The 15,748-nt window shown below is 42.5% G+C and overlaps 1 protein-coding gene across 1 annotated transcript in view; it reads left to right on the top strand.

The window, feature by feature from the left end:
• The window catches only part of LOC115104908 (receptor activity-modifying protein 3-like), a 32,036-nt gene extending 21,488 nt beyond the window's left edge, over positions 1-10,548 (top strand). Inside the window, exons 2-4 of the mRNA XM_029626312.2 lie at positions 1,349-1,378; positions 1,711-1,873; positions 10,164-10,548. Of these exons, the coding sequence (XP_029482172.1) occupies positions 1,349-1,378; positions 1,711-1,873; positions 10,164-10,419 (449 nt within the window). The 3' untranslated portion in view covers positions 10,420-10,548. The remainder of the gene's footprint in view (positions 1-1,348; positions 1,379-1,710; positions 1,874-10,163) is intronic.
• The last annotated feature ends 5,200 nt before the right edge of the window (positions 10,549-15,748 follow it).

Below are 15,748 nucleotides of genomic sequence, written 5' to 3'. Positions count from 1 at the left end.
GCTCGACGTCCACAGGTGGGGGTTGTGCTTACAGCCCAACACCGTGCAGGACGTTTGGCATTTGCCAGAGAACACCAAGATTGGCAAATTCGCCACTGGCGCCCTGTGCTCTTCACAGATGAAAGCAGGTTCACACTGAGCACATGTGACAGACGTGACAGAGACTGGAGATGCCGTGGAGAACGTTCTGCTGCCTGCAACATCCTCCAGCATGACCGGTTTGGCGGTTGGTCAGTCATGGTGTGGGCCGCACAGCTCTCCATGTGCTCACCAGAGGTAGCCTGACTGCCATTAGGTACCGAGATGAGATCCTCAGACCACTTGTGAGACCATATGCTGGTGTGGTTGGCCCTGGGTTCCTCCTAATGCAAGACAATGCTAGACCTCATGTGGCTGGAGTGTGTCAGCAGTTCCTGCAAGAGAAAGGCATTGATGTTATGGACTGGCCCGCCTGTTCCCCAGACCTGAATTCAATTGAGCACATCTGGGACATCATGTCTCGCTCCATCCACCAACGCCACATTGCACCACAGACTGTCCAGGAGTTGGCGGATGCTTTAGTCCAGGTCTGGGAGGAGATCCCTCAGGAGACCATCCGCCACCTCATCAGGAGCATGCCCAGGCGTTGCAGGGAGGTCATACAGGCACGTGGAGGCCACACACACTACTGAGCCTCATTTGGACTTGTTTTAAGGACATTACATCAAATTTGGATCAGCCTGTAGTGTGGTTTTCCACTTTAATTTTGAGTGTGACTCCAAATCCAGACCTCCATGGGTTGATAAATTTGATTTCCATTAATAATTTTTGTGTGATTTTGTTGTCAGCACATTCAACTATGTAAAGAAAAAGTATTTAATAAGAATATTTCATTCATTCAGATCTAGGATGTGTTATTTTAGTGTTCCCTTTAAGTTCTAAATATCTTTGCCAGCACAGTTTGGTTCAGGTCGACACGATAATGTGAAAAGAGTACTAGCTATTGACCTCTCCTCAGCTTCAACATTATAATAACCCAGCAGCAACAACATCTGACAGCTTGGCATTTGTACCAGAAAACTCCTTAATGACTGTTATTCTAAGCATCATTTAGTCAGCCATGCTCAAACCACAGTTACATGAACTGAGGATTCATTTATTTTTTGTTGTTGCCAGGATGTGTTTGGAATTGTACATTTAATGGCCACCTGGTCAAAATGGTAAGTTTTATGTTATAAGTTCCACATAGGTTTCAGTTGTGTTTTGTCAACAGCATTTAATGATGGTTCTAAATGTAATCAAGCTTCACTGAGACTTGTCATGACTAGTAACCCTGTTTCATGTTTCTGTGTGATTTTGTCTTTGACAGTGAACTCTTGGATGACAAGAGGATCGTCAGGTAAGGAAGTTTAGCTTACATCTCCTTCTGAAAACATGAAACACTGTGCAGCATGGCTTACAAATGCTCTACTTTTTACAATTACATTGTAATTGGTCAAATGTAAATTCCTTACTTCTGACTTACCCTGTGCCAGAGGTTATAGCCACTATTTGTAATAACAATAGATTCAGTTACAGTATGTTCATTAGGCTCCCATTAAGAAACACCCCATTTTCAGTTGTAGTACCTTTTCCTGTTGCTTTCCCTAATGAAGACAACCCTAATACTACTGTGGAACATTAAAGGTGGTGTTTCTTTTCTTCTAACTTTGACCTTTTTATGTCTTGCAGCCACAGAGAATATCAATGTTGAGTCTATACCACGAAGGCCTAGTGTGGCTCTGTGCAACGAGACCCAGCTACTGTGGGAGATGGAGGTGTGTGGGGAGGAATTCAAGCGAAAGATGGACCACGTGGATCCCCAGAACTGGTGCAACTTAACACACTTCATCAGGTAAAAGCCCTTTCAGTCTTATCAGAACAAGCCAAAGAGTCCGTCTATCAATGCACTGCCCCAGTTCTTAAGGGCACTCAGTATAACTGTTATATTAATCCATGTCAGAATGCAAAAGTAGGATTACTTCCAGCAAGCAAAACCTGTGTAATCCCACTACACCAGTTGGTAAACTTTTAGCTTTTGGATGCAGTCTAAGATTTGGAACTTGAAGCCAAAATAAAACACATTTCCATTAAAATGATGAAATGCACTAACATTGTTATACAACATTTTGGGGAAGTTCAGAACATAAATTGCTAAAATTATTTTTTTAAATAGAACAATTAAGACACAGTAGGAGGAATCAAGGAATACTGTATTGCAGTGTAGGTAGGCTAGTAAAAAATTAAATAAAACGTGCCAATATTCTGAACCCACTATCTGGCTGTTTGTGTGTGAACAGGCGATTGGAATCCAGATGCCTGTTGGCACAGTAGATCCAGGGGGCCATTTGCCTGGCTGGACCTGCTCAGTGTTAATTCCCCTCTGGCCAATGAGCGGCACCTGCACCTGCTGGCTGACCCAGCATGGTTCTCTAACACCCTTCAACCATTCACACACGCAAACACACATACACAGGCAAATCAACACTAGAAAAAAGTCCCTCTGTAAATGTCAGTGTTGTGTAAATAATTGTGCTGGGGATTCAGAAGCCTGATTTCCCCCCTATTTGATTTGATTAAGCCTCAATAGAATTCAGCATGAATGACAGAATGTAATAGGGATGAAACAGACATTTCTAAGAACCCTTCCCTCTTTCCCCTAGTGTCAGCAAAGCCTGCTCCGTTCCTAGAATCAATGTGTTCATGGACATTGTTCTTTAGCCCATCAAAACATTGTGAGTAGCTTTGTGGGCATCTCACACATGGTTTCTGGGGAAATTCACTTTCTCTATTACTTCTCCGTGGGGAGTCCCGATCGGGAGATCAACATTCCATGTTGTAGTCAGACAAGACATTTACAAATATTGGATCTAAGGAAAACATACATGTAAACCCCATCTTCCACAGACAGGGTTTCGACAGAAGTTGAACCATAAGGCCTTTTGTAATAACCAGCCATTGAAAGTTCCAATCTGTTTATTTCAACAGGACACAAGCTTTATTTGATGCTAAGTTTACACTGTGCTTTATCTGTGAAGAATACATGATACACTTGAAGCTTTAGATAAGGAATTCTCGGAAGAATACACATATATTGTATCTAGTACAATACCTCTTATAATATTGTCCAGTAGCTTTATATTGTCAATACATTTCTTTCTCCGTGAGACAGCCATTACCATACATATCAGCTTTTTCATGAGGAGCATTTGAGAATGATGTTTACAGTATTTGTTAATGTGTTATTCATGAGATATGTATTCTCATGGACATCTCCAGGGAGCCTGTGGCACTCTGATGAAAGAGAGCGAGAGAGACACAGACATTGAAAAAGGGAGAAAGTGAAGGACCTTTATGTAAACCAACACACTATCAAGTTAGGGGTTAAGGTTAGGTTTAGGGGTTAAAGTTAGGGTTAGCTAACATGCTAGCTAAGGAGGTAAAGGGTTAAGGTTAGGGTTAGGGGAAGGGTTAGCTAACATGCTAAGTAGCTAAAAATAGGAAGTAGTTGCAAAGTTGCTAATTAGCTAAAATGCTAAAGTCATCAGTGATGAGATTTGAACATGCAATCTTTGGGTTGCTAGATGTTATATGCCCATCCATCTATTCATCCTTGTCCACCAACCTCCCTCATATCGTTTCTGTCTTAAGTAACCTACTGTCTTTATCTGTGATTAAAATTCACTGAAAACAAAAAATATATATTTTTTTGTGTGCCTTTTCATGAATTTCCAATAAGATATGTGTCTATTTCACAATAATCTGTGATTCTGGATTGATGTAAACAGTGGTCCTCGTTTATGTTCCGTGCAGTAGTGGTGCGTGGGTAAAACATTTATTTTCAATGTTTTTAATAAATCACCGGTGAAGCCAAGCCACCCCCCCCAAAAAAGAGACATATTACAACCTATGTATTGTGATATTTGCGTCATTTGCTCTATAACCTGTTAATTAATATGCCAACCTTGATATGTAGGCCTAAGGCTGAGACAATAAGAAGACACAGTGGTAGAATAACTTAAACCTCACCTTTGTTTCATTACAAAACCAGAGAGCAACCTGTCGGTGAAGTCCACAAAGCATATTGCATATAACAGCTGCATGACCTACAGCCTTGTCAAGCAAGTTCATGTTTCCGACATTGTCGGACTACTAAAGAACTATTGATTTAGCACCACGGAGAGTTACCTCAAGTCTCAAAGAAAACAGGAGCTGCCTCCACTATTCCAGCACCATCTCAACATCACCTATGCTCAGTCTAATACGGTGAAAACTAAAATATATATTTTTAATTATCCAATCAACGTAAGCTAAATATGATGTGGCTGTCCATGGTTCTGATTTCTGTGAGTGTGTGAGCGTGCGTGTGCATTCATGCAAGTAGAAAAAACATGTTGACTTACGCTACTTGTAGAGAAATCCAATGCGAGCGTCTGCTAAATGACTTAAATGTAAATGTAAATGTTGACGAAACGCTCTATGGCTGTCATACAGTACACACTTTTATTTTTTGTTGTCCTAGGCTACCTGGCTAAAATGCTTGCTTGCTAGCCTAACTTGCTTTCATGGGCAACAATGAGTGAGCTAGTTAGCGTCAGCCTTTTACATCTAGCTACATTTGAACTTCCTTCCTCTCAGGCCAGGGGTACAATGTATGAATTCATGGTTGGATCAGAATCACTGTTAATCATTGGCCAGTACTGAGAATGAAGTAAAACCACAAGTCCAAATCCCTATCTCCATCCATGGGTAATTTAGGAAAGGGCCCATTTTAGCTAGCTAGTCACCGGAGGACAACAACACAATGAGAGGCAACAATTTCAGTTGTTTCTGTCAATGACTTTTGGCTCTCGATGTGATTGAAGCAAATTCCCTTGACACTGTTTTTTGGTGCGACAGGACCGTTCACAGTTGAGCTCAAGGCTAATTGGCTATTATTTTATACTTTTTTTTAATCAAGTGAGGCAAAATTCTCACTGGTTTCCATTGCATTCAATGCTACAGGTGGCAACAATGTTATACTCTTTTTGACCAGACAGCATCAGATATATGGCCTACACATACAGAGACAGAGGGGCGCTGTTTCGCTCGCTCGGATGCTTTCTCCGGTGAGATACATTCAGCATCTTGCAAATTGAAGGGAAAGCATGGCATCCTTTGGCATCCATGACTAAACGCCAGTGCTTCCGCGCTGAGAGAAAAACAAAGCATGTGGCCATGTCAGTGAGGTGTCGGTACATGTTAGAGTGAACACTCTCTAAAATGTATGGCCAGCTATATTGATTCAAATGAGCAAATCTGAACCACGGGTACACAGTCAAGCAAATGGGACAGCTGAGCAGGCCAGGACCAACTGCAGAACACCCACAGAGACTGAATGCCATTGCCAGGTACGGTGCCATCCCCTCCTAATGAATATTAACACAGGGACATTATCATCAGCAGGCCTGGTCTGTCTTCCAACTAACAGATGCTCCAAGGTCATCAGTGCATGTTTAGAGTGGCCTTAAATGGCATCCTGGCAGCCATTTGCAAACACAATGAGAATTTACTGTCTGTGTCATTTAGTAAAACATTTAATGAAGTCAGTACAGAACCAGTCAGAGAGGGCAGATGGGGAGAGGAGTTGGAAATAAATTAAATGTATCACTTGAAGAGAACAGTTTCCCCCCCCCCCCATGCCCCAGGTTGATCTCCTGGGATAAAACTTTGGCCTAAACAACCATAATCCAAAACAATCTTGCAATAATCCATCTAAAATGTGAGTGATAAAGTCTCTCCTCCATCAAGTATCCCTCTCTAAACATGTAGTTTAAAAAAAAAAGAAGGGCAAATGCAGACTATGATAAATTTGTCAGCAGCACAGATTCTTCTGACAACCTGATTGACTCTACACAATCAGACAATTATGTTTGGTTATGTATTTTACAAGCTGGACTCAACACTTCATAACAGGGTCTCATTTGAAACAAATGTTATCAAGGCTTTCTACAGAAGAACATGCATTAAGACGTCATCGATTTCTGAAGCATCTTTCTAGACCTTATAAAGAGGATATTATATGGCTTCAGCAAAGAATATCTTCACTTGCAGGTGTTTGTACACATGCATATGCACACACACTCATTCAAATAAACACATACAAGAACACACACATACATGTAATAGTGTCAGACATACACACAAACATATCAAGTAGGCATTACTGTTATGATTTCAGTTGTCCATGATGTCCTTTGTTTTAAATGTATTATTATATATATATATTTTAATTGCATTGTTGTTTGCTGTTTTCTTCTGTCTTTTCCTTTTTTCTCTTTAGTTCATTCTCTTGGTTGTTGGTGCATTGGGGGGTTCTTGTGGGTGGGGAATGGAATTAATTGTATTTTCTATTTTATTTTCTTTGGGTGGAGACTGTGGGAAAGATCTCGAATGGTTGAGGGACAGCTATTGGGGAACTGTGGGGGGATCTTGGAGGGTTCTTGTTTCACAAGATCGTGATCATGAAAAAGGAAACTATGATATATATTTTATATCACTATCATGCACCCTCAAACATAAGGATGTCTCTGTTGCGGAAACTGATACATGTTTGATAGTGTCTTGATGCTGTATTGTTTGTCCTTCATGTTCTAATACATTAATGTTACCCTTTCCTTGTGTTTTTTGTAATAAATAATTTAAAAAATAATTTAAAAAATAATATTTTCACTTTCCAATATTTTTTACTTACCCTGTATCAGGGATCAAGGTAAGACCCAGATGCAGACTGTCGAAGTAACAATGTTTATTATAGCAACGGGGCAGGCAACAACAGGTCAAGGCAGGCAACAACAGGTCAAGGCAGGCTACAACAGGTCAAGGCAGGCAACAACAGGTCAAGGCAGGCTATAACAGGTCAAGGCAGGCAACAACAGGTCAAGGCAGGCTATAACAGGTCAAGGCAGGCAACAACAGGTCAAGGCAGGCAACAACAGGTCAAGGCAGGCTACAACAGGTCAAGGCAGGCAACAACAGGTCAAGGCAGGCAACAACAGGTCAAGGCAGGCTACAACAGGTCAAGGCAGGCAACAACAGGTCAAGGCAGGCAACAACAGGTCAAGGCAGGCTATAACAGGTCAAGGCAGGCTACAACAGGTCAAGGCAGGCAACAACAGGTCAAGGCAGGCAACAACAGGTCAAGGCAGGCAACAACAGGTCAAGGCAGGCAGGGGTCAATAATCCAGAGTAAATGGGTAAAGGTACAGGACGGCAGGCGCGCTCAGAGTCGGGCAGAGTAGTCGGGCAGGTGGCCTCAGAGACAGGACAGGCAAGGGTCAAAACCAGGGGGGCGAGAAATGCGAGACTGGGAAAAAGCGGGAGCTGAGAAAACCGCTGGTTGACTTGACAAACGACAAACAGAGAACACAGGTATAAATACACAGGGGATAATGGGGAAGATGGGCGACACCTGGAGGGGGGTGGAGACAATCATAAGGACAGGTGAAACAGATCACGGTGTGACACCCTGAAAGTATTCTATGTGGCCAGGGGAGACTGTGCTCCATGGTTCAGATGCATTTCAAAAGCCACTGCTAATTTAAAAACTGACCCAAAAGGCTTTAAGGTAATTTTTTCAAGAATATTTGTCCAGGCAATGTTTGGCAGTGAATTTGACATGTAATGTTGTCATTGAGGGTTGGTTTTGTTCTGGCACTGCGAGTAGGAAGCATGGAACTTGTTTGCTTTCCTTACAGGAGAAATACATCTGAATCTGAATAACAGTCTCCTCAGCTCTTCTCTTACACCAAATGTAAAGGGCTGCTGGAAATACTGTTATAGATCACTTTATATAATCAGAACCTTTTTAGTTTCTGAACAGAACATAGGCTATCTTCGAAATATAACTTAGTGCTGTGCTTCTCTGATCATGCACTTCCTAGGTTATTGTCTATAGGCTATGGATCATTTGATTGAGACCACACTAAATAGCCTATAGGCACACTTGATATTACGCGCTCAGCTGAGAATTAGAGATGGGGGCGGCATCAGGCACACGTTGATATATAGCCAAATAAGCAACAAATTCTGAGAAATATAGAAATGTAATCAATTACAAATCGCATGACCCTCCCTTGGAATAGACTGAAATTGAAAAAGCATGAGACTTCCTCATTTTCCTCCAGGTAACCATCCTGTACATTTCGATCCATTCCTTAATGAGTTGCCTCTTGAATGCTCCTTGTGGATGGAAAAACTACATTCTTTCAAAATGTGACCCTTGTCGGACTCCCGAGTGGCGCAGCAGTCTAAGGCACTGCATCTCAGTGCTAGAGGCTTCACTACAGACCCTGGTTCAATTCCAGGCTGTATCACAACCGGCCGTGATTGGGGGTACCATAGGGCGGCGCACAATTGGCCCAGCGTCGTCCGGGTTAGAGTTTGGCCGGGGTAGGCTGTTATTGTAAATAAGAATATGTTCTTAACTGACTTGTCTACTTAAATAAAGGTCAAATAAATGAAAAATAAAATTGTTACGAAAGAGTCAATATCAGCTTTTATAAGAATTAATTGGTTTTTCTAATTATAGGTAAGATTTTGTCGATTTTAAATGATAAAAGACAATACAGCACACAGCCTCAAATTCTTGGTAAACATAAATCCTAATTTGACATATTCCATCACTTTTCAGTCTGTGGTCAATGTGTTTTACCATAGTTTTTACAATAATATCCAAAAGCCAAAAAGCTATTCCAGAGTTACCATACAACCAATCCATTGACTTTACAGCAGCCTCCCTTATCTCGGCAATCAGGTAGCTTATGTCCATATGGAGACACAATTTATACGCTTGATCGAGGCTCATTCGATTTGCAGCACTTAGGTGGAGGTCGTCTGAAAGCAATGACGGGGATTGGCTGACGTCAAACCACACTGCTAGTGTAAAAGGCATTGGAGGGGAAACTGAAGATAAATATAGAACTAACCACTTGTCTTGACTAGTTTCATCGAACAGGGGCTGATATGATCTGTTTTGCTAGGTGAGCATCATGGCTGGGACCCCATGTCACCTAGATGGCTATTATCTCGGCTCGAATCACCCAATTAACTCCTAAACCTGTACTATACCAAGCCTTGAAAGTGCAGCTCATTTGTGTCATGTTTATGTTCGAATGGGTTGCTTTTAGTGCACTTTGTAAGACACACAGAAATTGACCCTAATGAGGCAGCCTGGGTACAACTAGTAGCTAATGAAGTAAACAATGAGGAGGACACACATCTGGCCACAGGGTCTGTGTCATTAGTTTCCTAGGCATATGGCTACTCCATAATTTTCCACAGTGAAATAAACACATTTGTCCCATTTAAAAACAAACAAAGTTACAAGGGCTTTATAACATATTCTTAAAGGCTTCATAAGCACTACAAAGATTCTTCACAAATCATCTATTGGCTTGTGTCATACTCTATAACGGAGGACATACTTATGGGTATATGACGTAGTGGACTATGTCTCATGTATCTAAGTAGTGCTTATGAAGGCTTTATGAATGCTCTATATGTTGTTCATTTAAAGTGGGACTAGCCTATTTGTCTGTTGACCAGATTGATGTAACGATCACGTGAGACCACAAACCAGTCTCCGATAGAGTATTATGAAACAAGATGCAGGACTTTAGCGTCTATCTATAGAGAGAACTTTTTTTGCAGAGTAAGAATTTGAGGGATAAACCCTCCCCATTTCTCAGTTGAAACACATCCTACCTAAGTAGCTGAGCATATCGTAACAGCTATACTGCTAAATAGACCCCTTAACTCTTCTTATCCCCTGAAATGGAGAATACATTTTGAGATACAGAGAACATGATTTGCAGTCTAATCCATGGACCCAGATTCCCCTCACCCTGCCTTCTGATTGGCTAAGCACTTTGTGTTCCTCTGCCCTATGATCGACTAAACAGTTTGTGTTCCTTAGCCCTTTGGACCAGGGATTGGCCAACCACCCTCCTGGAGAGCTACTGGGAGGGCAAGCTTTTGTTCCAGCCCTGCCTTAACACACCTGAATCTACTGATCAGCTGCTCATAGGCTGTTAGAGCAAGGCTGGAACAAAAGCCTGTAGTCCCATTTTGTTTTAACCCTTTGTGTTCCTCTGCTCTCTCTGTAGTGAGTACCACCTTTTCTCGCTGTGCACGGAGACCAACGCCGAGCGTATCAACTGCTACTGGCCCAACCCACTGGTGGAGAGCTACATCATCCGGATCCACAAGCACTTCTTCTCCAACTGCACCCTGGAGAGGGTGATCCTGGTGGACCCACCGGACGACACACTCACCATCCTCATCCTCATCCCCGTCTTCCTCACCCTGGCTATGATCGCGCTGGTGGTGTGGTGCAGCAAGCGCAGCGACATCCTGGCTTAGGATCTTGGTTGGTTTGGTTCCCATGTGACTGTCCAGCATGTCCAGAGACCCATAAACATCTTTATTGAACCCTAGATGAGGAATTGGGTTAGGGAACCTACAGAGGGAACTTTTGTTTGTTCATTGTGTCATTTCAGGATTATGGTGGATTGAAGGGATTAAAAGAAGCCACCGCCTTTTGAAGGAGATGCATCCAAACTCAATTTTCCGAGCTCGGGACTGTCCAAGGCCTTTTGATAGATATACTTTACCCAAGGACCCAAGACACATACGAGACATTTAGGATTGTTGATCCTTTGTATGAAATGGGACTGAGGCCTAGGGACTCTGCTTCAATATGATAATTTATAAGACATGGTTAAACTTTTAAATATATTCTCATGAAGATGTCTTCTCAATAGGACAATATGGACAAGCTGAGACCTAAATATGTACAGTACTTTTCTGTACCAGTGCCGTCTACTGTATAGAAACTACATTTTGGTCCCGTATTGCCGCCATGCTTTCTGTACAGTACTGTTTCTTCCTCACCTGTTATGTGTTGTCACTATCGGGTCAAGCTGCACAGATGGATAAAAAAAAAGAAGAAAAAAAGGGATTTTACCCTATCCCTGATTTAATTTTGCCCAAAACTTAACCACATCCCTAACCCAAAGCTTAAATTCAGACAACAACAAAAAGTATATTTTCATGTTCATACATGTTCGTGATATACAGAAATTGAGTGTGAACAAGCCCTATATGTGTACCTTATAATAGAGCAGTTGTTCTCTTGCAGTGTTTGTGGGGCGCCGGAGAGCACACACTGAATCTACCTTCATTATTTCTCGTGTCTGGGTTGTCGTGGCAATACCGCAGAAGTTATCACTGATTGCACTGCTTATTTGGTGTAACATCAGCAGGAATTCTGCTCACGCTAACTTGTATTTAATTCTGCTATTTAATCATTCCGGGGAGGTAGGAACGTAAATCACTGTCAAGATTAGGATCTAATTTTGAGAATTTCGTTTTGCCAGAAGTAAACTTTTGGTATTGAGGAGCTATTGGATTATTTACTGTACTGCTATTTAATGTTTTAATTAAATGACTTAGAATAGGTCCCTGCTTTGGTTATTAATCAACATGTCCACGGTGAAATGTTCTGCCTCTTTCTTTCCAAACAATTCCTACTTCTACAAATTGCATTCATATTTGAGATGTAGTACATGTCTTTACCGGGTCGAAGCAAAACTCCTATGCAACTCTGAAAATGTATTAGAATGGTTTCTAGCGGTCATAAAAATATTGGTTTGACATTTCAAGTGTAAACACGATCAATTACGCTTAAAACGACACTATACAGTGCCGTCAAAGTATTCAGACACCTTGACTTTTTCCACATTTTATTTCCCCCCTCAATCTACACACAATCCCCATAATGACAAAGCAAAAACAGGTTTAGATTATTTCCCCCCAAAAAACAAGAAATATTACATTTACATACGTATTCAGACCCTTAGTACTTTGATGAAGCACCTTTGGCAGCAATTACAGTGTCGAGTGATGCAGTTCCTTAGACTGCTGTGCCACTTGGGAGCCCAAAGCTATTTTCAGGTATCCCCAGAGACATTAGGTCGGGTTCAAGTCCAGGCTCTGGCTTTGCCACTCAAGGACATTCAGAAACTTGTCGCTAAGCCACTCCTGCATTGTCTTGTCTGTGTGCTTAGGGTCGTTGTCCTGTTGGAAGGTGAACATTCACCCCAGTCTGAGGTCCTGAGAGCTCTGAGCTGGTTTTCATGAAGGATCTCTGTACTTTGCCCTGTTCATCTTTGCCTCAATCCTGAATAGTCTCCCAGTCCCTGCTGCTGAAAAACATCTCCAGAGCATGATGCTGCCACCACCATGCTTCACCGTTGGGATGATGCCAGGTTTCCTCCACATGTGACATTTGCCATTCAGGCCAAAGAGTTCAATCGTGGTTTCATCAGACCAGAGAACCTTGTTTCTCATGGTCGGAGAGTCCTTTGGTGCCTTTTGGCAAACTCCAAGCGGGCTGGTATGTGCCTTTTACTGAGGAGTGGCTTTTGTCCAGCAACTACCATAAAGGCCAGATTGGTGGCATGCTGCAGAGACTGTTGTCCTTCTGGAAGGTTCTCCCATCTCCACTAAGGAACTCTAGAGCTCTGTCAGAGTGACCATCAGGTTCTTGGTCACCTCCCTGACCAAGGCCCTTCTCCCCCTATTGCTCAGTTTAGGAAGAGTCTTGGTGATTCCACATTTCTTCCATTTAAGAATGATAGTGGCCACTGTGTTCTTGGGGACCTTCAATCCTGCAGAAATTGTTTGATGCCCTTCTCCAGATCTGTGCCTCAACACATTCCTGTCTCCGAGCACTACAAACAATTCCTTTGACCTCATTACTTGGTTTTTGCTCTGGTATCCACTGTGGGATCTTACAGGTGTGTGCCTTTCAAAATCATGTCCAATCAATTGAATTTACCACAGGTGGACTCCAATCAAGTTTTAGAAACTCAATGATCAATGGAAACAGGATGTACCTGAGCTCCATTTCAAGTCTCATAGCAAAATGTATACTTTTTTATTTTTTACTAAATTCGCAAAACGTAAAATAAAAAACCACTTTCGCTTTGTCATTATGAGTTAGTGTGTAGATGGCTGAGGAACTTTTATTATTTAATCCATCATAAGATGTCACCTTTCCAACAAGTCAGTTCGTCAAATTCATGCCTTGCTAGAGCCAGTAAGTGCCGTAAGTGCTGTTGTGAAGTGAAAACGTCTAGGAGCAACAACGGCTCAGCTTTGAAGTGGCAGGCCACACAAGCTCACAGAACGAGAACGCAGAGTGCTGAAGCACGTACAAATCATCTCTCCTCGGTTGCAACACTCAATACCCAGTTCCAAACCATCTCTGGAAGCAACGTCAGTACAAGAACTGTTTGTCGGGAGCTTCATGAAATGGGCTGCCATGGCCGAGTAGCCACACTCAAGCCTAAGATCACCATGTGCAATGTCAAGCATCGGCTTGAGTGGTGTAAAGCTCGCCGCCATTGGACTCTGGAGCAGTGGAAACATGTTCTCTGGAGTGATGAATCACGCTTCACCATCTGGCAGTCCGACAGACAAATCCGGATGCCAGGAGAACGCTACCTGCCCCAATGCATAGTGCCAACCGTAAAGATTGGAGGAGGAATAATGCCCCTTCGGCCCCTTAGTTCTAGTGAAGGGAAATCTTAACGCTACAGCATACAATGACATTCTAGACCACTGGTTCCTGTCATGAACCGGCTCGAAGCCAGTAACAAAAGGGAGACAACGTGGAGATAAAGAATAACAAAATATATTTATTAACTAAGGGAACCTATATACAAATCAACAATAGTGTGTCTGCATGGAGAGAGTCTCCCAATGAATGTGGAAGAGGTCTATTTATCCTGGGACATACCAAGGCCCAGGTGTTTCCCATGTCGCTGACGACACTCCCGGCTCTGCCCACCAGCATCCTAATAAGGAAACAAGAGCAAAGAGAATACGGCAGACAGAATGGGAGGGTCGTCACCCCTCCCCCCATAAAACCGGGGACCAACAAGGACCCCGGAACAACGTACCGGCCTCTGCACCCCAAATTTACACAGCCTCTGCGCCCCAAATTGACGAGGGTTTACGTGTTCACACTTCTACTTGCCCCAGCCAACCTCCTTCTCCCCAGACCTCAGCAACCTTTGCGCACAGGAACTAACATTTAAGAGGAAAGAAGAAAACGAGACCAGGAGGGAACAGACAGGAGAGATTGACCATTGTTTGGTATTGTCAGGTTCTGTCACGTAAACATTCAGGAACAGGGCACACAAGAGACCGCGTCAGCTACAAGCTCCAACAAGCTCCAATGAAAAGAACTCAGGTTCCTTCCTACTCATTACATTTTCTCATTAACTTTTGGCAACATCAACATAATTTACTAATTTCAATAATAATGTTCAACAGCTGTTCAGAACATAATTCTTAATTACTCTGGAAAATGTACAAGCTCATCTACATTAGACGCCATAGTCAGAAGTAAATACTAAAAAATAATCTTGCTCAACCCCTCTGCTGAGAACACCAGACCACAACCAGAGAAATGACAATCACACAGGGCACCACAGAAGAGATAAGGAGCTTCCCCAAAACCTACAGAAACTCAGCCCTAGTCTTCGTGCAGATTTGCGGTGGGTAATTAAGCACTGTAGCTCGCTGGCAAGGAAATAAACCACCCAGCACGCTGGCAGATTCCACCAAGCCACGGATGTGCCCCCGAGAAAACTGCTCAATCCACAGACACCACACAAACAACAATGCCCAACATATTCCAAAGTGAAACACGTTGCTAAGCCTAACAGGGGAAAAAGGCTATAGCTCCGGGTAGCAAGTTTCACTACCCTACCCAAATCTCCCACTGAGGTACACAGCCGATTGCACCCACCTCAGACCAATGTCCCAACAGTGAGTAGAGCAAGAGTTTCCAGGCTGGGCATGGGCCTGGAAACTAACCAATGTACTCTCTCCAACTATCCACCGCAGTTGCAAGTTTACCAAACAAACAAAGGCAACCAATACTGGGCCTACCAAACTCAAACTAACAAAAGATGCAAAGCACCTACAGAATTTAACATTAACTCCACATTTTCTCCCAAACACAACACACATACTAGTAAGCCCAACAACACTATTATTATATTTATTAACTAAGGTACCCTATATACAAATAAACAATAGTTTGTCTGCATGGAGAGAGTCTCCCAATGAATGTGGAAGAGGTCTATTTATCCTGGGACACACCCGGGCCCAGGTGTTTCCCATGTCACTGACGACCCTCCCGGCTCCGCCCGCCGGCATCCTAATAGGGAAATAAGAGCAAAGAGAGAGAATACGGCAGACAGAGTGGGAGGGTCGTCACATTCCCAAACTTTTTATAGTCCGTACCCCTTCAAACACCAGGGCACCAGGGTCAACGCACTCTCAAATGTTGTTTTTTTGCCATCATTATAAGCCTACCACACCTACACGATACATTTATTCAACATAAGAATGAGTGTGAGTTTTTTGGGAAGTGACAAAGAGCTCTTATAGGACCAGGGCACAAATAATAATATCATGATAATAATCAACAATGTTGCTCTTTATTTAGCCATCTTACATATAAAACCTTATTTGTTCATCAAAAATTGTGAATAACTCACCACAGGGTAATGAGAAGGGTTTGCTTGAAAAGATGCACATAATTCTTCATTGTTTTGTTGTATTGGAGAGAGTCTCAGTCTTATATAATTTTCCATACACAGTCTGTGCCTGT

This window comes from Oncorhynchus nerka, linkage group LG22 (genome assembly GCF_034236695.1).
Source record: "Oncorhynchus nerka isolate Pitt River linkage group LG22, Oner_Uvic_2.0, whole genome shotgun sequence".
Classification (NCBI taxonomy): Eukaryota; Metazoa; Chordata; class Actinopteri; order Salmoniformes; family Salmonidae; genus Oncorhynchus; species Oncorhynchus nerka.
The sequence above is the reverse complement of the archived record's forward strand: the minus strand, read 5'-3'. Positions and strand labels throughout refer to the sequence as shown.